Here is a 20,874-nt window from a genome sequence, read left to right on the forward strand (position 1 = left end):
CATTCCATGATTTTGCATAGGTTGCCCTGCCTGCCTGGAATATATTTGCTCTATACCTCCGCTTCTTAGAATCCTTAGCTTCCTTCAAGGATCAGCTTAGGATGCAGCTCCTTCCTATAAGAAGCCTTTTCCCTTGTTGATGCTCTCACCTTCCTCAAAAGGATATTGTATTTATTGTTTTAAATAACATATTCCCACCCCTGCGGTAAAATGTCAGTTTCTTGAGGGGAGTGACTTTTTCATTTTGTCTTTCTTTTCTGAGTGCCTAGCATAGTGTCTCCCACATAGAGGCACTTAATCGATGTCAGTTGAAGGATAAAATAAATGTGTCTTCTCTTCAAGGTCTAGCTCGGAGTGAGGCGTTGCGCACGTTGGTTCCCAAAAGCTGTGTGGATTGCAAATACACTTTCACATGTGATCTCATTAGATACAGCAGTCCTAAGAAGGATGCTGGACAGCTGTTGCTGCCCTCATTGGCCACATGAAGAAGATCTGAGCCAGATCAGGTTGACGACTTGGCTAGGGTCGAATGTTCCTCAGTAGAGTCTGGCCTTGAGCCATAGAATATCAAGACTGGAAGGGATCTGGAAGTAAAACCCACTAGTTTAATTTCATTTTACAGACGAAGAGACATCCATAAAAGGGAAGTCACTTCCAGGATCACACAACATGCCACGTGGAACTAGAACCCAGGTGTCTTTTCCCCGATTGGTCGGCACGGTGCCTGGCACCTAGTAGTAGGTGCTTAATAAATGCTCGTTGAATTGATTTTTGAGTTGGATTCCTGCAGAAGGGCAGAGGGAAGTTAGAGGGGCGAGAGGTTACACCTGACTGGGAGGATTCTAGAAACCTGGGACTGCAGGGAGGCAAGGGGTTGGCATAAAGATGCCGTCCTTCATGTAGCCCCGCCCCCCGCGCAATCCCCCCTCCTCCCCGCCCCCCCTTTGTTCGGGGCAGTCAAGGCGCCTGCGCAGTGAGGCCCCCGCCGGGCGCTGTCCCCTTCAGCACCACGCGGAACCCGCGCAGCCCCCTCCCCTTCCCGCGGTGAGCCCCGAGCGCCCCGTAGCGCCCCTTCCCTAAGCTCACCCACCCCCTTGGTCCCCTCTACTATCCACTGCCCCGTACTCTGCAGCCCCTTCCCTGACCTGGCGCGTTACTATGACAACCCTGGGCCGCCCGCCCCTAAAATAGACCCCGCCCCTGCCCAGCCAAGGTCACCCCCTGGGGTCACCCCATCCTATCCCCTGCCTCCGAGCTTAAGGCCCCATTTCCTCATTCCACTCTGACCCTCCAGATCCCGTCTGGGGCCTCTGGGAAGTTCCTCCCGCAGTCTAGTCTCTGCCCCTCTTTCTGTGCCTTCAGGGGCTTAGGTGTGGGGGCCCTCCTGTATTCCCTTGTGATCCTGGACTCCTGGGTTCCAGTCTCAGTTCAACAGTTTGGGGAGGGGGTTACCCCAACCTCAATTACTCCTCCATTCCTGGAGGGAATTCACCTCCTGCTCATTGGAAAAGTGGCCTCAGAGAGCAAATCCAGGGTGCACACATGTGCTGTGTAAGTAGGACATGTATGTGGTGTGTAGATAGGCCCAGTGCACAGTATGTAAATGTATACGTGTGCAGCATGTAGTCCTATACGTGGTTTATAGCAAGGACACTGAGGTGTGTGGTGGTGCATGTATCTAATGTGTAACTAGACATGCATGGGACACGTAAAATGTTGTGTGTGATAAGGCACGTGTGTGATGTATGACAGGGCTTGTATTGCATATAGCAAAACCCCTGCATTGTGTGTAACGGGACATCTGTTAACATCTGTCATATGTGGCATGCAATGGAAAATGTGCGGCATATAGCAATGCATGAATGACTGCAACATGCAACATGCGCACACCACGGGACACAGCCTACATGAGTGATATATGAGAACATGTGTGACATGTGGTAGGACATATATATGCTGTTAGATAGGGCCTGTGTAGAATGTAAAAGAATTGTGTAGTGTGTGGTCAGGTCCACATGGGTTGGAGAAGCTTGATCCCTCTCCTTCCCTAAGAATACGGTGGCAGGCACGGCAGAAGCCACTCCAGACCCTCAGAATCCCCTGTATGTGGAGGGGGTGGGGTTCGATCTCCTCCTCCTAGGGAAGAGGTGTGTGTGTGTGTGTGTGTGTGTGTGTGTGTGTGTATGTGTGTGTGTAAGGGGGATTAGCTGAGCCTGAGGCTGAGCTGGAGGAAGGAGGGGAGGGAGGCGGGCCCAGCTCAGGGTGGAGGGAGATGCCGGAGCAGCACGGTTGCAGGAAGCCTCATCCCGCTCTCGTTTGCTCTGGTTGCTCGGCCTGCAGCAGCGGTGAGTGTATGGTGTGGTATATGTTTGGGGTATGTGACTGGGTGGGTGGTAGCCTCACCTCAAGGGAGTAAAAGATGAGAAGGAGAAGGAGGTGGGGGAAGGGATATGACAAACTGGAAGCAGGAGCATACCAGCCCCCACCCCAACACACACACACTCACCAGTCAGGACCCTCAAGGTCCACCCTGACCTTTGCCCCATTCTCTGGGCCATCTAGATGCCAGGACCAGAATCAGGTGCTCAGCCTAGTCTTGTCTGTGTTAAGGTACATTCAACCCAAAACTGTTTGAGGGGTTGGGTAGGTGGGGAGCAGTGGTGGAAGAGGTGTGTGTGCGGCTGTGTGCTAATCTATGTGTGTGCTTCTTTATTCAGACCCCTCTTCCCCTCACCACCCAAGTTCTTTTCCTTCTGCCTGTCCTTGGGTAACCTCCTCCCTTCTCACCCCCACTCCCATTACTACGCATCCTCCTCAGCAGGACTCAGAAAGGACTCAGTTCAGGGGACTCAGGCCCTGAATTACAGCCATCTCCCCTTCCTAGACTTTCCCAGTCCCCCCTACCCCATTGACTTGTTCCTGGTTGCCATGGGGACACCTAGAGCTCAGGCCCACATGTCTCCTGAAATAGCTTCTATTCCCCCCATCTTACCTCCCCATTCCGACCAATTGTTTATGGGGGGTACTTTGCATGGGGCAGAAGACTAGACTGGAGTCCAGGACTCCTTGGGTTTCTCCCATGCTTGTAGGGCTGTTTGGGATGGGTGGGTCCCCATCTTACTTGTGGGGGAGGGTAGAGATTCAAATGGGTGTTTAGTGAGACTCAACCAGGAAGGATTATTGACTGTCTTTTCTTAGGTTCCTCTTTTCAACTCACCCTTGTCTTCTCCCTCCTCCTCTAGGCCTGTTTGAGGAGCATGCCTTCCCCCAACCCCACTGCTGGCCTCACCCTCCTGGCCTCCCCTGCCTGACCAGTTCAATCCCTGGCCTCCCCCCAGCATGGCCCAGGGAACCATGCGCTTCTGCTCTGAGGGAGACTGCGCCATCTCACCCCCTCGATGCCCTCGAAGATGGCTTCCAGGGGGCCCTATGCCTGAGAGCCCCCCAGGGGGTGGGAGGGCCCAACTGGGCATGTATGGCAGTATGGGCTCCCTGGTTCGACGTGTGGTGGGGCCTGGTGGTGGGAGCAGGGAGCTAGGGCGGGTGACAGCACCCTGTACACCACTTCGGTGTACACCTGCTCCCCAGAGCCCTCCCTCACCTGCTGGGCCACCACAAAGCTCCGTGGTCATCTTCCGCTTTGTGGAAAAGGCCAATGTGAGGACAGTGAATGGGGGCCTCAGTAGAAGCCTGGACCTTGGGTGTCCCTCTCCTGGTACCTCATCCCCACCCCAGCGACTTGCCCCTACCCTAGCCCCTAGTTCTGGTTCTAGTTCTGGCTTGGGCCGGAAGCTCCGGCTGGAGGCTTCCACCTCAGACCCACTACCTGCCGGGGGGAATTCAGTTCTCCTCACTGCCCGATGCTGTCCCCTGCCTGGGTCCCCAGGCCAGCCATCCACAGGTGGAGATAGCCTCTATTCCTCCCTCCCAAATGGTCTGGGTGGGCCTCCGGAGGACCTGACCACTCTACTCCGAGGGACCTCAGGCATTAACTGCCAGAACCAGGTATGTGATCCTTGCTCCTTTGCTACCCTTATACCCCCAACCCCTCCAAAGGTGCTGAGATGCACTAGAACCAGAAGTTTGGGCTCACCCTCATGAGTATCTCATTGTTTGTGTGTCCCTGCTGAATCTCTCTCTTCTTTCTTTTCTTTCTGACTCTCTCCATGGATTTTGTCTCTGTGTATTTGGTTATCTCTGTCACCACCTTTTGCTCTGTGTGTGTATCTGTCTCCCATTTCCATGTCTCAGGGGGAATGCTGCTCATCTCCCCGGGAAGTGTCTGCTCATGCCCAGCGGATTGCCCGAGCCAAGTGGGAGTTCTTCTTTGGCTCTCTGGACCCCCCCAGCTCAGGTAAGGAAGGGTAGTGGGCTGGATCAGAAGGGAAGCAGGGGAAAGAGCTGCTCTAAACAAAGTGCTCAGGGCTGATCACAGATTTAGAAGTAGAAAGCATCTTACAGGTCATCTAGCAACTTCTTTTTACAGCTGAGGAAACTGAGGCCCATAGATGTTTCAATGACTTTCCCAAAGTCCCAGTTTTAAAAGATGGCAGCATCTCTGAATCCAGGTCATAGTCAGTCAGTTAATGAGCATTTATTAGGCCCCTACTTTGTTGCCAGGATCATAGTTTTAGAGCTAGAATGAAAACTCATGTGGCCTAGACCCTTATTTCACAGTTGAGGAAACCAAGGGAAGTTAAGTGACTTGCCCAAGGCCACACAGGTAGTCAGTGACACAGGTAGGAGGTGATACTGGAACCAAGGCTCTCTGCCTTCTGAACTATACTGTTGTTTCTACTGTATCATACTGTCTCTAGGACATAGAGGAGAGACTGTTCTTATCCATCCATAGTGAGGGCATTTCTTCAGCCTTCAATCTTCCCATGTGAAATGTCTTAAGGCTGAACTCCGCACCTGGAGAAGGACAGGCAGTGTATAAAGGAGGCCCCATGGTCCTGCTTGAAGGTAGGGGGCTGGCAGGAAGAAATATACCTTGCCTCCTTTTACCCCAGCCTGCTCAGTACAAGGCTGAACAAGAAAAGTGTGGAGATCATAAGGCCCAGAGAAGGGAAGCCTGGTTCTGCTTGGGTCTCAAGACTGACTGAGGATGCTCAGTTGTACTTGCAGCAGAAAGATGGAACTTAGACATTGGAAAACACCAAACTTCTGGCCCATTATGGTAGTGGGAAGCTGACTCCAGTAATTTAAAAGGTTGGCAAGACAAGAAGATGAAGGGGTGAGAGGAGGAGTTGCCCTCCCTGGAGGTGCTAAGGTAGCTGGAATGACTGCCCCTGACACCCCTCTCTTCTTTTGATCTGTGCTGCAGGTTCCCAACCTCAGGACCGAGAGTGGGAACAAGTATCAGCTAGAGTCTCCAAGGAGGGGCTGGGGCATAGCTCACAGGTGACCACGGGACGGGTGACTAAATATTCAGAAACTGACCTGGACGCAGTGCCCCTTCGGTGCTACCGGGAGACGGATATAGATGAGGTTCTGGCGGAGCGAGAAGAGGCTGACTCAGCCATTGAGAGCCAACCCAGCTCAGAGCCTCTGGGTACAGCCAGAGTCCCCCAGCCTGCCCCTCGGCCAGTCCCCAGCCTGGACAGTGCCAGTGAGGAGGAAGAAGCTGAGGAGGAGGTGGACGACGAGGTGTTCGAGGCCTCAGAAGGGGCCCAGTGAGCAGGCCAGGGCTGGGGGCCAGGGGCAGAGGACTGGGTCTGGGGGGGTGGGGTGGGGATGAGGCTGAGGGAGAATTTGATGGTGATCGTCCTGTTGTAGAAGATCAGAGAAGGAAGAAATAGGGGCTGAGGGAGCCAGGAAAAGACCATGAAAAGGGTAGGATAGCATATGGAGATGTGTGGGGATGCCTTTTCCCTGGCCCCAGGGTCCTTCTGAAGCCTCATCTCCTTTCCTAAGATGATGACAAAAATAGAATGGAAAGGGGAGGGGAAAGGATCATGGAGAGTGAGATTAGCAGGGAAGGGAGAAGAGGAAGGGGGAGGGGAATGTATATGAACAGGGCAAGGTGAGACTAGGCTGGGAGACCTGGTTTGGGATGAAAGATTTTTTTAAGGGATAATGTGGCCTGTGCTTGTGTGACCTGGGCTAACCTAAGAGGAGCAGTGGGAGAGAAGCTAGTTCTTGTTGCTCTTTGGGTTGGGGAGGGAGCAGGGGCTGGGGGTGGGGGTGGGGTAGAGCCCTGGGACCAGTGGGCCATCTCTGACTTCTCATTCTCCCTGGATTCATTCACTCCCTAGGCCAGTGGCCACGATGAGTCCCTGTGGGCCTCTCAAGTCCCCACTGCCTTTCCTGCCAGGCTCCAGCCCATCTGCAGATGGTCCAGACTCCTTCAGCTGCATCTTTGAAGCCATCCTAGAGTCACACAGGGCCAAAGGCACATCCTACACCAGCCTGGCCTCCCTGGAGGCCCTAGCCTCACCAGGCCCCACCCAGAGTCCCTTTTTCACCTTTGAACTGCCCCCCAATCATCTGGTCCCCCAGCTTGATCCCCAGCTGCCAGCCCCATTAGCTCCACTGGAACCTGATTCAGGGACCAGCTCAGCCGCTGATGGGCCCTGGACAGAACGTGAGGAAGAGGAGGAACAGGCTAAAAGAGGGACCAATTCAACTCAGGACAGGGCTCCACCTAGCCCTTGTCACTCTGAAGACAGCTTTGGTTTAGGACCTCTGCCTGTGGGCAGGTGAGTGACTACATTGACCATCAGTTCCTGCCCTAGCCTCAAACACCCCTGAGAAATCACTCTGGGCAGGGAAGGATATTTGAGTGGGGTAGTGGAGGAAAGATGGGTGGGATGGCAGAAAGGGGGCATGGGGAGGTTTGGAAAGACTCGAGTTATTCAATTTTTCCTTCCTCACTTTGGGGTGTAGTATATTTCGGTTTCTTAGGACAAGAGGTTCTGCTTTTGGGAGTGGGTATTAACAAGAACACCTTCATCCTACTCTGTCTCCTAACTTTCCCCTCCCCTCCTTAGTCCTCATGCAATCAGCAAAGGCCCTTACTATGCTTCCCTTGGGAGGATGGAGACTGACTGGAAGAACAGATGCAGTCATAGATGTGTGTGTGCGTGTGTATGTGTGTGTATTCTTCAGAAAGCCCCATTCCCTAGAAAATCATCCCCTGACCATGATGAAACTGGTACCCAAACCCTTTCATTTTCATAGTCACATTCTAGCCCCTCATGACCCTTGCCACCAGAAATCTTTCTTCATAGCTAGTCTAATCCCTATCCTGTTTGCCTAGGAGGGACATTTCCACTAGGAATTGAGGATGTGTATGTGCAAATCTCTGGGGGCAGGAGGGCTTCACATATCTTTCTCCCTTTCTCCAAATGCTTAGTGAGACCCTCTTTTGGCAGGGAGGCGAGGGGTGGGGGGAGTTGCCCTCTGCTGAAAAAGACTTCTGCCCCACCCCCAGCTACCCTTGAAGTGTGGTTTCCATGGCAACTGGAGGGGGTGGCCTGGGAGAAAAAGTTGCTTAGCAACCAGGAGTTTCCAGCTTCTGTCTCTGGGGCCAGGTGGCCCAGGGAGGTGGGATGGATGGGAGTGGGGAGGAGGAGGAGGAAGGGAAGGCTAGGAGAGCACCATTTTTCCAAAGCCTCCAACCCTAGAACAAGAGAAGGGGTAGATAAGATCAAAGGCCTAGAAAAGCACATTTTCTCTTTCCTACTGGCCTGCCTCCAACAGCCTACCCCAGCCCCAAGACTCCTGAGAGTTAGAAGATGGAGCCAGAACTTACACTACAGCAAGACAGATGTGGGGTAGATTTGAGAAAGAACTTCCAGGGAAGAGTTGAGACACCGGAGGCCAATGAAGAAAAGAGCCTTTTCCTTCCCCTCCATTTGTCTGGGATGGAGGCAGAGGGATGGCCAGGATGTTTTTTTTGGAGGACCCCAGGATATTCGGGGCTCCTCTCTCCTTAGCCCACTCTGAGCCTCATTGCCATTCCCCTGCAGTGACCCCCCTCTGAGCCAGTTGGTGTCGGATTCTGACTCGGAGTTGGACAGCACAGAGCAGCTGGCCCTGGGTAGCACTGATACCCTGTCCAATGGGCAAAAGGCTGACCTGGAAGCTGCCCAGAGGCTAGCCAAGCGTCTCTACAACCTGGACGGCTTTAAGAAGGCTGATGTGGCCCGGCATTTGGGGAAGAAGTATGGAGATGAGGAGGGAGGGCTGAGCCATGAGGATATCCTGGCCCTGGGGGTGTCTTGACCCAGGGGGTGTCATGGCTCCTGAGGGTGTCCCTTTACCTCTCCTAGCCCCAGAAAAGGTCCCTGCCTTGCAGACTGTCTTGGCTCTAGGGTTGTTCCCAGATCTATTCCCTATCCCTAATCTTTTCTTGATTAACTGAGCACTAATTCCACTGACTGAGCTTGAGCACTTGGGGAATCTGTTTGGGTGTGGGGCAGCACAAGTGGCTCCGAAATTCCCCAGGGCCACCTCCTTCTCCAGGCCCCCAGCATAACCTCCACTCATGCCTTGTCCCCCCCAGTAATGACTTCAGTAAGCTGGTGGCTGGAGAGTACCTCAAATTCTTTGTCTTCACCGGAATGAGTCTGGATCAGGCACTCAGGTGGGTTCTCTCCCTCTTCAAAGCATCTGCTGGATCCAGGAGAGGATACCCCATCCTAACACATACATCATGTGCCAGCTGGACCCAGCCCCAAGAAGCCCGACAAAACCAGACTGTGAACAGTGTTTAAGTGCCCAGGTCTCAGCTCCACCTCCACCCAGGGCAGTGTGTTACACTTTGTCTCCCCCTCCCCAGGGTCTTCCTGTGCCATTCAAGGTAGCATGGGGGCTCAGGTATGGGCTGGAAACCAGAGGGCTGCAATGAGATTCCATGCCGGTGATGATTTCCATCCTTTCCTGGGTCTCCTTCTCCCCAGGGTGTTTCTGAAGGAGCTGGCTCTGATGGGGGAAACCCAGGAACGGGAGAGAGTCCTGGCTCATTTCTCCCAGCGCTACCATCAATGTAACCCTGGGGCCCTGTCTTCTGAGGGTGAGGGGACTGGGGAGCTTGGGGGTAAGAGGGGTGGGGAATGGGCCCTCTTCTCACAGGCGCAGACCCAGATACTGTTCAGAAGGGTACAGTCACTTAGGCATCTGGGTATGCTTAGGTGTGAATGGACACATAAGTAGAAACATGAACTTGTTTGTATGCATACAAGTATTTACGTGTCTTTGGGGGTGACTTGGAACTTCAGTGGGAACACTCATGCTACATTTGTAATGTTGAAAGCTTATCTGCACGTTTAGCCATCTTGCTGTTGTTGTCATTCAGCTGAGTGGCTGTTCCTTGAGTCAGGTTTCTACTCCTCTATATACACCTTGTGGACAGAGCCCTGGGGTACAGGAGAAACACCACAGGGGGAATAGAAAGCCCTAAGTGGGGCTGGGGAGTGGAGGAAACAGAGAGGGGCATATACTGACTAGCTCCCCCCTCCCCAGATGGAGCCCACACTCTAACCTGCGCTCTCATGCTGCTGAACACGGATCTTCATGGCCATGTGAGTGGAGAGGCTTGGGGGTGCCCAGGGTACTACAGGCATAGGGAGGGGCAGAGGGAAGAGGACTTGCCCGATTTACCCACAAGCTGATGGGCTTCTCTATGTCTCCCATCTCTTTTAGAACATTGGGAAGCGAATGACATGTGGGGACTTCATTGGGAACCTAGAGGGCCTCAACCAGGGGGGTGACTTCCCGAGGGAGTTGCTCAAGGTAGGGGCAGAATTGGGCTACCATCTGGAGAGGAAACTGGGGCCACATTCTGTGGGAGGAGGCTGGATCACATCTGGGGAGGGAGCTGGTTTACATCTGAAACTAGCCTGAAGACTCAAACCACAACCTCTCCACCCTCCACCACACACACACAGGGAGTGGGGGGACTTTGTTTCTGACTCTACGGACTCTATGCTCTTGTGACTCAGACCCTGAGCTCCTCCCCCTCCCTACTAGTCACGCAAATGCTAAGCCCTACGCTGGAGAGTCTGTTCCAGGGTTGTGCTAATGTGTCCTAACCATGCAGTCTGTCTGTGCAAAGCTCTCTGAGAGTCACTAGTGAAGAGGAAGGGGAGGGCAGTGGCATCTTGCAAAGATGCACCCCCCCCAAAGGCTCTCATTTATACCGTCACTCGCACTCCCCCACTTTGGTTTCCATTCCCTGGATCCAATCATTGTATCCCTGGGGGAGGAAGTGGAGAAGGGGTTCATACACATACCATTGGACTCCTAGAGTGACACTGTCTGTGGAATCATAGGATGTCAGAACTGGAAAAGGGACCTGAGAAAGGCCATAAAGTGAGACAGCGATATGGCCAGTACTAAAACCCGTATCTCCTGACTCTCCAGCACTGAGCTTTGTCATCTGAATCATATTCTACTTTGAGCAGAATAGGGGGAAATAGCAGCAGAGGGGTGGGGGTTAAATGTGAGAAACAGCCAAGGGACCCTATACTAGGTCTCTTGTCTCTCAGGCTAGTGTTTTTTCCACTGTGGCATAGTTTTCCAGGCATACAAACCTAGGCCAGAACAGGGCCCTGGGCAGGGAAGAACAGGGGAGGAGGAGGAGAGTGAGAGAGACTGCCTTGAATAGTGGCTTATAGGAGAGTGGAGCATCCTTCCCATCTCCTTCCCTCCCACCCTTTCCCCCTACCTCCACCCCCATCCGCTATCCACATCCCCAGACTCTTCTTTGTACCCTTGGGTTTCACTGGAGGGGCTAAGTGAGAACTGAAGGTTAATAACCTCCAAGCTGTAGGGTTAGGGTGGGAAGGCATCTTTACACATTAAGCTCCCACCCGCCAGACACTTGTAGCCTGACCTACATCCTCCTCTCCATCCTACTGACACACACCGCACACCTGCAACAGGGGCTTGATTGTGAGACTTGTGTGAGCAGGGGGTGTGTCTGTGAGTTGAGCAGATCTGTCTTCCAACTCCTGTGAGGTGTAAGTTGGGTGTGTCTTGTGTTGTTTATGGTCTGGGTTGGGGTTGGGTACACCCGAGTTCTTTCTAGTCCACCTCTTGGGTGGGATTATTTTGGTCATCAAATCCACTCCCCTCCTTCCCCCCATCCTATTTCCAGTTATGGAGCTCAGAATATGGAAGGATGGGAAAGCCTGACATCAAAATTAAAATAAGGGTTGTGGTTAATATTTGCTGTCCTTCCCATCTCCGTAGGATCCCTAGAAACTCCCCCCTCTCCAGGCTTTCTCCATCTCCCCCCCTCCCCAGCCCCATCCAGTACGGGAGCCCCCGCCCAGTTCCCCTCTCCCCTCCCCTCCTCTCACCCTCTAAGCTTTGTCCCTCCCTTCATACCCTACTCAAGCCCCTCTTCTCCCACTGCCCTCTCCTCTCCCCCCATATTTCCTTGTCCTCCTCTCGCAGTCCACCCCCCGCTTCCTTAGCGCTCCCCCACTCCCTGCCTGGGACTCTCCTTCCCTCTCCTTCTTCTCGCCCTCCTCCTTCCATTCCCCCTCCCTCTACTCTCCCCCTCCCCGCCGCCTCCCTCTCGGTTTGCTGCAGAGCTGAGAGCACCAGCGCCGCCGCCACCACCGCCGCCGCCACCGCCGTGGTCCGTTCCTTTCTGAGTCTCTCCCCAACCCTCCGCAGGTCTCCCGCTGTCTCTCCAGCTCCCTTGGGTCCGTTTCAGGGCCAGAAGGGGCTGGGGGCGTGCCGGAGAGGGGGAGGGGAGTGCTGAACATCTGCGGCCCCGGCCCCAGCCCGGGTCCCTGCGCCGTTCGTACGGTGGGGGTGGAAGGAGGGCTGGGGGCGCAGGGCCCGGGGATGGCGGCAGCGACAGGAGGGACCTGGGGTCGCTGAGGGCCGGGGCCGGGGCCGGGCTGGCCGGGGCGCAGCATGATCGGCGTCAACAGCATTCACAGCAGCGCCGGGCGGCTGCGCTCCCGCTCGCTCTGCTCCGTGCGCTACGGGCGCAATTACCGCGGAGGCGAGACCTTCTGCTATGGCTGGCCCCAGCGCTCGCGCAGCCTCAAGCCGGTGCTCTACACCGACCTGGTGGTCAGCCGCCTGCAGAGCCGCAAGAAGAAGAAGACGGTAAGGGCGGGCGGGAGCTGGGGGGGTGGGGTGGGGTGGGGGAAGAGCGGTGGACCCGTCATCTCGCACTGCTGGGCACCACAGCGCCGGCCGCTGCCACCGCTGGACTGGACTGACGCGCCCCCGCAGGGACAGACGGACGGAGCGAGCAGCAGCCAGGCGGGCAGGCTTGAGAATGAAGAGGAGGTGGCTGGGGACGGCTCAGGGTCAGCCACCCCTTCCCAACCTCTGGGATGAGGGAGGGAACCAGGATGATGACTGGGGGTGGGGATGGGGGTATCCAAGAAGGACTCTGCTCGTGGCTGCGTTGGAGGCTGGGGCCCGATTGTGTCTGGAGCTGAGGCTTTTTGGGTGGTAGGGAGGCTGGAGTAGTGTCTGTGGAGGGAGGTAGCCGGTGATGGAGCTGTGTTTGTGTGGTGATTTGTTGTGATGAGGGTGTTAGGGTTGCCCGTGAGGGTGGCTGTGGGGGTGTCAAGTTGTGAATATGTATCCAAGATGTGTGTGAATGTTGGGGACGAGAGCTGGATGTTGTATATATGAGGGTCGTGTGCCTGAGTAAATGTTGTGTATAGGAAGGTCGTGTGCCTGAGTGCATGTATAGGAGACATCGGTGTTTGTTTCATCACACGATATGCTCAGGCCTCCGGACACACAGGGAGCCACCAGGACCTCCCCCACCCAAACACATTACCTGTGTACTTGCATCCCTACCTCACATCTTTATACAACTCACATGTACACAGCATCACACACATAATTCACATGCTCACATTACAAATCACCATTCCTCCACAAGGCAAATTGACAGAAGAAACACCCCCACAGTCACACTAACACAGGCAAGGAAGGCACACACTCATGCAGAGACACCCCCACAGACAGACGCATACTCACACCCTCCATTAATGAGTGCAGGGGTCCCAGCCCCAGAAGCTTCTTCTTTCCTTCCCTAAGCCTGCAGCTCTGTCTGGTGCCATTTCCAGTGGAGAAGGAATGATGGAAATTGGAAGGAGAAGAGAGACTACCCCTCCTTTCCTTCCCATCCACCAAATATCCTGGTCATTTCTCCCCTGGAAAGGTCTTCCCAATTTAGCAAACACTGATTAAGCACCTACTGTGTGCAGAATGCTGTTCTAGGCATTGGAGGAGATGCAAAAGTCAGCCCCGGGTTTGTGTGTTTTGACATTCTCTCTTTCTTGACATTGGTAGCAAAGGGGAGGAACTGAGAAGCAAGGTTGTGGAGTTCTTCCCAGGATGTCATCCCCAAACTGAGCCTCTATTCAGTTTCTTATCAGTTAATAAGAGTGTCAGGATTAGGAAAAGATAGCTGTTCGTCTAGCTTCACCCATTGTCCCAAGCTTGGCAGTGGTGGTGGGAGGGCCTGGTTGTTCTCCTGGGGAGCAGGCACTGCAGTTAGTAGCCTTGGTCTATGGCCATCTCTGAACTGTGTCTCTTCCTCTCCTCTCCCTAGGCTCTGTACAGTTCCATCAAGAGTGAGAAGCTTCAGTGGGCCATGTGAGTCACTGGGGAGATGGGGTTGCGGGGAGGACTAGATGGGGTAGCTGGATGATGGGCCCCTTCACCCTCTTCAGCTCCTCTCTTCCTTCTTTGGTGCTAATCAGGCCAGGCTCTGTCTCTCATTTCCAGTCTGTTATGACAGCATCAGTGGAGGTTTCTGGGAAGAAGGGGAGGGATATGTTCCCAATCCAAGAATGGGAGGTCTTGAGGGAGACAGAATAGGGAAAAGTTGGGGTCACATGAAGGGATTAGAGAGGACAGAGACCTACAAGGGGTGCTGATATAAGTCTAAGGAGCAGGGTTGGGGCAATTGGACAGCAAATTTAGTGTGCCCTCCCACATAGGTAGAGGCCCTTCCTTGATTGTGGGAGGAAGGCAGGTATTACTGAGGAAGGAGATGTGGTCCCCAACATTAGAGAAGGAACTGGATTTGCTCAATCCTCCTTGGTTAGCCTGCTAGTCTTTACTGCTACCCAACTCTGTGTTACAATGTGGATCCTGCTCTTGAAAGAGGTGTGTTCCCCATCCCAGTTTAGCTGGGAAGGCAAAGTTCATGCATGAACTACTCTCTCAGCTTCCTTCATTCACACCTCAAAACTCCAGCTTCAGAGGAATAGGATTCCTTCTTTCTCTTCATTAACCATTCCACCTGTGCCCTTGATCCCACTCCCCTCATTCTTCTTGGGATTTTGCAGCATTATATATCTTCTTTTAGAATCATCGAATCTTAGTTGAGAGGTCTCTCAGAGGCCAAGGCCATCTAATCCAAGCTTTGCTTGTGCAGGAATTCCCCACAAACATCCCCAACAAAACAGTCATCCAGCTTTCTTCACTTGAAATCCTCCAAGGGCTGTGTGGGGAGAAGCTACTTCCTCTGGAGGCAACCAATTCCACTTTTGAACAGTTCTAGTCATTAGGAAATGAGCCTGTCTGCCTCTCTGCTGCTTTCAATACCTACCACTCTTTTACCTATCGAGTCATAAGCTTCTCAGGGGGCACGAACTGTTTTTGTTTTTGTCTTTGTAATACTGGTGAACTAGCACAGTACCTGGAATGTAGTACGTGCTTAATAAATGCTTATTGAATGAATGAATCTCTTCTGCTTTACTTCCTTGCCTTCTGCCTACAACATGTTCAGGTCTCCCTGTTCTAAAACAAAACTGAACAATTCATTTGACATGAACTACTACATCTTCAATTTATGGTCTCCTCTTTCTCTTCTCCTTTTGCTAATGTAGTAGCATTTCTAAAAGGAGTGGTCTGTATTTGCTGATCTCACTTCCTATCCACTCCACAATTTAACACTGCACTTTGTCCTCCATTTCCACTAGTCAACAAAAGTGCCTTTTCCTACCCCCTTATTGCCTAATCCGATGACCTCTTCTCTGTTCTCTTCTTCCTTGATGTGTATTTGTGTGTGTGTATATGTGTGTGTGTGTGTGTGATTGACACCATTGACCATCCTATTTTTTATATTTTCTTCTCGTTTGGCTTCTGTGATCACATATGGCCTGCTTCTCTCCCTGCCTTTCTGACCATTCCTTTGCCACCGTCACTGGCTCCTCTTCTTCTTCCAGTATCCCAAGACTCTGTCCTTGGTTCTCCCCTCTTCTCTCTATATACTCTAACCCCTGATGATCTCATATATTCCTGTGGCTTCAGTTTGTTAATTCTCAAATATACATCTCCAGCCTCCACCTCCCTGTTCAGCTCAAGCTTTGCATTTCCAACTGCTAGTAGCTGGGGTTTCTAATGATGAAATAAAATATAATTCCTGCCTTCAGGGAATTTACAGTCAAATGGAGGGCATGATGTGGAGGTCCCACAAGTAGCTAAAGTTCAGTATATCCAAAACCAAACTCAGCATCTTCCACCCAAAAAAAGCAGCGCCTGCTTCTGACCTGACTTCCTTATTTCTATTAATGGCCTCACTATTCTCTCAGTCACTGAGGCTCAAAACCTCAGTCATCTTTGACGCCTCCCTCTTCCTTGATATTTTATCCAAACAGGCATCAACATCTCTTAGATCAGTTTGTTCCCTCTTTTAATTTCTGCTGCTATCACCCTTGTAATTCACAGATCTCTCACCAAGATCATTGCAGTGCTTCCTAACTCTCCTTCCTATAATCCAGCTCACAAATCCCTGCCAGAGTAATTAATTATACTAAAGCATAAGTATGTCTGGTCATGTTCTCACATTGCTGTATTCAAAACCTTTCAATGTTTCCCCATTGGCCATAGGATGAAACCTAGACTACTTAGCATGGCATTCAAAGCTCTCCCTAATCTGACCCTAATCTATCTTTACAATTTTATCTCTCATCTTTATTGTAGGCAAATTATATTCCAGCACAATCCATGCTTTCTCAGCTCTGTACTCATGCTCATGGTCTGGAGTGTCATCTCTCCCGTCTCTGCTTGCTTAAAAAAAATTCTACCATCGTTCAAGTTCTACCTAAAATGACACCTCTTCCATGAAATCTTCCCTAATTTAACCCAGATGGAAGCCATTTCTTTTTATTGCTTTAAGTACTATATTCAGATTTGTTTGATATTAATCTTGCTAGGATTGTGCTTTCTACTTCTCTGAACTCCCTTATCCTGCACATAATTAGTACACAGTAAACATTTGTTGAGGGAAGGAATGAACATAAATCCAGTAAAGAATAAACTAGCTGAGTTTGCTCAGTTATGTGGTGAATCAGTATCTACGAGTCCAGGGGAATAAAAGATCAGTGTAAGGCAGGGTGACCACCAGTTTTCCTAGTGTTCCCAGAGAGAAGTTTTGAGCTTTGTCTTGAAGGATGTGTTACTTTTGGATACCTGGAGAAGGGCTGGCCTTCAGAGAGGAACGAGGGATGCTGTGAAGAGAGACAAGGAAAGGGACCAAAATGGAAGAATTTTGTACTAATGGGGCCAACAAGCAGTTATGGGTCCCTACATAAGAGGTAGCACTACATACTCTTATCTAAAGGGGCCAGAGACCGTTACTCTCTCTTCTTCTCACTGCCCCCAACATCTCTCATTGGTTGCTCTAGATCCCAGATGGAAATTGCCGTATGTCAGATTATTCATTCCTTCTTCCTTTACTACCTCCTTCTCTGATAGGAAGAAGAAGAGGAGGCGGAGGAAGCCCTGTCTAGAATCTTCTAGTCTTCCTGTGTTGTCATTGGTTGGCAGAGCTGTAGATTTAATCACTTTAATTGGTGTTGCTGACTGAACTAATGCTCACTGACAGCTTAGCCAATCAGTCATAGGGCGCACAAGGTTGCTGGGCCTGCTCATTCATCATCAAAAAAAAAAAAAGGGCCCCAGTGGTAGTGAGGAAGTACAGTATCTAGAAACACTGGACCTTCACTGGACATAACTGAATCCTCAGACTGTTGCCCTTAGCATCTTGGAAGTAATTGGTCAGGGGATGAGTAGGAGACTTCATGACTATTCCCAGATTCTTCAGTATGGTTGCCAAGGAGATGGTAGTTGGCATGGTGGGTATGAACTGGGTTGGTCAGCTTGCAGAGGGCTTCAAATATCGGAGAAGTTTGAATTTGATGTAATAAGCACTGGAGAACCACTGAACATTGTTGAGCAGAAGAGTGTCATGATGCAAACTGTTTTAAGATGACTCAGTCGATTTGTGCAGGATGGTTTGGAGAGAGAGACTGGAGCTAGGGAATCTGCAATTAAGCTCTTGCAATAGTCAAGCCACTGATTTATTCAGCAGATACTTCTTGAGCACAGTCTCTACGTGTAAGGCCTTATTTTGCGAGCGTAAGGTTTTCAGGTTTCAGATTTAATGAGGGAGGCTCAGCCTCTGCCCTCATATTGTCCCTGGTTTAAGGGAGAAGCCTTGGCTAAGGGCTGTCATGGGGGAGAAGGAGCTCATAGCCAGAGCTGGGAGGAACCTAGGAAGGCTAGAGGGTGGCAGGGTGGCCCAGAGAGATACTGAGTTAACTGTCCTGCAGTGATGAAGAGGAACTCCGCCGCTCCCTGTCTGAACTGGCTGACCCAAACCCCAAGGTCATCAAGAGGGTCAGTGGTGGCAGTGGTGGTGGCTCCAGCCCTTTCCTGGACCTGTCCCCAGAGCCTGGTGCTGCCATTTACAAACATGGCCCCTTGGTGCGCAAGGTGCACGCGGACCCTGACTGCAGGAAAAGTACGTGGCCGGGGCAGGGGAGAAGAGGATTGGGCAGTGATCCCCATTGTGTGGAGGGGGAGAATGCTGGGACAAGGGTGGGGGCACTTGGGTCCCCAAAGGGGCCCTTTTTCTGGATTTCAGCCAGTTGAGCTGAATGAGGTGGGAACAGGGTGGGTTGGTGGTGTCATTCTCCTCTTCCATGGCCATATCTGTGAATCTGTCCCTCATAACTCTTCCCCCCAGCACCCCGGGGGAAGCGTGGCTGGAAGGCTTTCCATGGCATTCTGAAGGGGATGATCCTCTACCTACAGAAGGTGCCAGGGAATGGGAGGGAACCAGGGGAGTGGAGGGCAGGGGAAGGGCTGGGCCTGATTGGGGTTTCTCAGTGCATCCTTAGCCTTGCCCTGGAGGATATATGTGTGCTCAAAATATAGAGTGAGAAAGCAAGATCACTGGGGGATGGGTCCCTCAGGGATGATGGGGTAGGCCCTGGGGCAGGCCTGAACTGTGTCTGTGCCTGGGTATGGCTGTCTGCATTGGCAGGAGGAGTACCAGCCAGGCACGGCTCTGGTGGAGGAAGAACTGAAGAACGCCATCAGCATCCACCATGCCCTGGCTACCCGAGCCAGTGACTACAGCAAGAGACCCCACGTATTCTACCTGCGCACAGCAGACTGGAGGGTTTTCCTTTTCCAGGCACAGTGAGTCATAGCCCTGGACCCAGTCATGTCCAGTCTAGAGCCCCCAGACCCTCGAGGCCTCACCCTGGCCAGACTTGGAGTCTTTCCCGCCAAGTCAGCGCAGCCCCCAGCTCGGAAAGAAGTGGTGAGGGGGTCTCTTACACAGGCCTTAGAGAACTGTCCCCACCTCACCCCTAGGAGCTTGGAGCAGATGCACTCCTGGATCACCCGCATCAATGTGGTGGCGGCCATGTTCTCTGCCCCCCCCTTTCCAGCTGCCATCAGCTCTCAGAAGAAATTCAGTCGCCCTCTGCTGCCCAGTTCTGCCACCCGCCTCTCCCAGGTAATGCCCTCTCCTCCCCTAACTTTCTCTCTTCGGAGAAGAGAAAACTGGATTTGTTGTCCAAGGACCCCAAAGTTTGAATCCTGCCTGCGTCACGACCCTCCCCTGAAGTGATCTTGGGCAAGATCCCTTCCTCTCCCCAGGTCTCAGTTCCTAAAACAAGGGGGTTTTGGACTCAGTGATCTCTGAACCCCGTCCAGCTCTAAATTCTATAGTCTTCTAGAAAATAGCCCCATCCAGGCACTTTCCATCTCCTGAGAATGCCCCGAGTCTGCTCTCTGCCCTGAGGGATGTGGGACTGTGGACGATGTGGAGGCCCCACTGAGACTAGGCCTCCTTCCCCTCCCTGGGCAGGAGGAGCAGGTGAGGACACATGAAGCCAAACTGAGAGCCATGGTATCTGAGCTTCGGGAGCACAAGGCCCACCAACAGCAGCCAGACAGGAAAGGGAAGAGCAAGGAGGCTGAGGAACAGCGGCAGAAGGAAGCTTACCTGGAATTTGAGGTGTGGGGACACCGAACACTCAATGATTCCCTTTCCCTCAAAAAGGAGCCCCTCGTGCCCAGAGTTCCATAGGGGCTCTCCCAACCTGCCCCTTCCACCCCAATCCCTCTCAGTTCAGTTTGGTGAGGAGTTCTTGAACATTCGCTGTGTGCAGAGCCCCGTGTTCAGGGAACAGGTGAATGGAGACAAATTGGAACTCCATGCCTCAGTTTCCTCATGGGCAAGATGAGGGGATTAGCTTGATGGCCTCAAAGGGATGTTCTGTGAGACCTTAGCCCAACTCCCAGCTCCCCACAAACAACATGTGACTCTCACCTTTTAGACCTTCCCAAGCCCTCAACATGCCCAGTCACAGGGGCTCAAGCCCCTGGGATGGCAATGAGGTTTCTTGAATGGCCTCAATCCTGGGCCCTCTGACACAACCCAGAGGTAGCCTTGGTAAGATTCGGGAGAGATGGTCATGAGCAGCGATGGGCTCTAGGGGCTGGGGAACTGAGGTGTGGCTCTCATATGCCCATCTCCCTGCTCTCTTCCTCTCTCAGAAATCTCGCTATGGCACCTATGCAGCACTGCTTCGGGCCAAGCTGAAGGCAGGCAGTGAGGAGCTGGAGGCTGTGGAGGCTGTGCTGTGCCAGGCTGTGCCAGGGGTCATTGAGGATGGGCTCCCTGAATCCTGCTCCAGTCCCACTCTGCAGCCCGAGCCACCTCCACACACCAGGCTGCACCGCTCTGGTCCTGAACCCCGGGTAGGGGGCAGTGGGCGGCAGAAACCCTGACCCGTGGGTAGGGGCCAGGAGGGAGGGGACAGCAACCGCCAGCCGGCCACCTGCATGACCTCTGACCCTGCCCCAGCCAGGGCCTGACTGCGCCGGACGCGGGGCCCCGAAGGCACCGTGGACACTGCCCAAGCTAAGCCCCAGGGGCTGGGGCCATCCACCAGGCTCCCCATTTTGTGATACCATTTTGCACTTTTTCTTATTCAATGGTGGGAGGGTTGAGGGAGGGACCTTTCAATGACATTTTTGGGGGGGAGGGCACATGCTGGGGGGCCCCACTTTCCTGCTTTCTATTTGGGCCTCCTGGACCCCTCTCCCAGACACCAGCAATCCCCCCTGTCTCGGGCCTTGTCCTGGGGGGATGGTGGGCATCCCCAGGGGTATGAGAGGCCTGAGTCTCTCAGGCTTTCCTCTCTGGGCCCTCAGCTGTAGGCCGAGCTGGTTTTCTCTCCTCTCCCCTCCTTTTCTCCTCTCTTTTTCTCTCTCTCCTCTCTTTCTCTCTCTCCCTCTCTCCTCTCTCTTCTCTCTCTCTCCCCCCTCCCTCCCTCTCTCCTTCTCTCTCTCTCTCTCTTACCCACAAGGGCTTTCTCTCACCCTAGAGCTGGAGTGGGGTGGGGTGGACACAGGGCCCCCAGATAATGCAGTTTCTGGCAGGGCCTCAATGCCCCCTGTACATAAGACCTGTGGCAGGGGTGCTGGGGGAGGGGCAGTGACCCAAAAGCCCTTCTTCTGGTACCTTTGCCCCTCCCAACCCCACCTTCTGTATAGTCCCTGACACAATTAAAACCTGCTCTGGAGCCCCCGGCTACATCCTTACTCTTTCCTGTATCCATATGGCAA

At 52.9% G+C, this 20,874-nt stretch overlaps 1 protein-coding gene across 1 annotated transcript; it reads left to right on the plus strand.

Annotated features, from left to right (window-relative positions):
* The first annotated feature begins 3,339 nt into the window (after positions 1-3,339).
* Positions 3,340-20,842, plus strand: PSD (pleckstrin and Sec7 domain containing). The gene is made up of 16 exons (XM_036735465.1): positions 3,340-4,005; positions 4,252-4,354; positions 5,327-5,675; positions 6,258-6,701; positions 7,974-8,168; positions 8,510-8,590; positions 8,907-9,019; positions 9,469-9,527; positions 9,649-9,738; positions 13,547-13,590; positions 17,559-17,749; positions 17,975-18,045; positions 18,275-18,432; positions 18,610-18,754; positions 19,109-19,258; positions 19,801-20,842. Exons 1-16 carry the CDS (start codon positions 3,340-3,342, stop codon positions 20,032-20,034), a joined length of 3,093 nt encoding a protein of 1,030 aa, XP_036591360.1. The 3' UTR covers positions 20,035-20,842.
* Positions 20,843-20,874: the final 32 nt, after the last annotated feature.

This window comes from Trichosurus vulpecula, chromosome 8, assembly GCF_011100635.1.
Source record: "Trichosurus vulpecula isolate mTriVul1 chromosome 8, mTriVul1.pri, whole genome shotgun sequence".
Taxonomy (NCBI): domain Eukaryota; kingdom Metazoa; phylum Chordata; class Mammalia; order Diprotodontia; family Phalangeridae; genus Trichosurus; species Trichosurus vulpecula.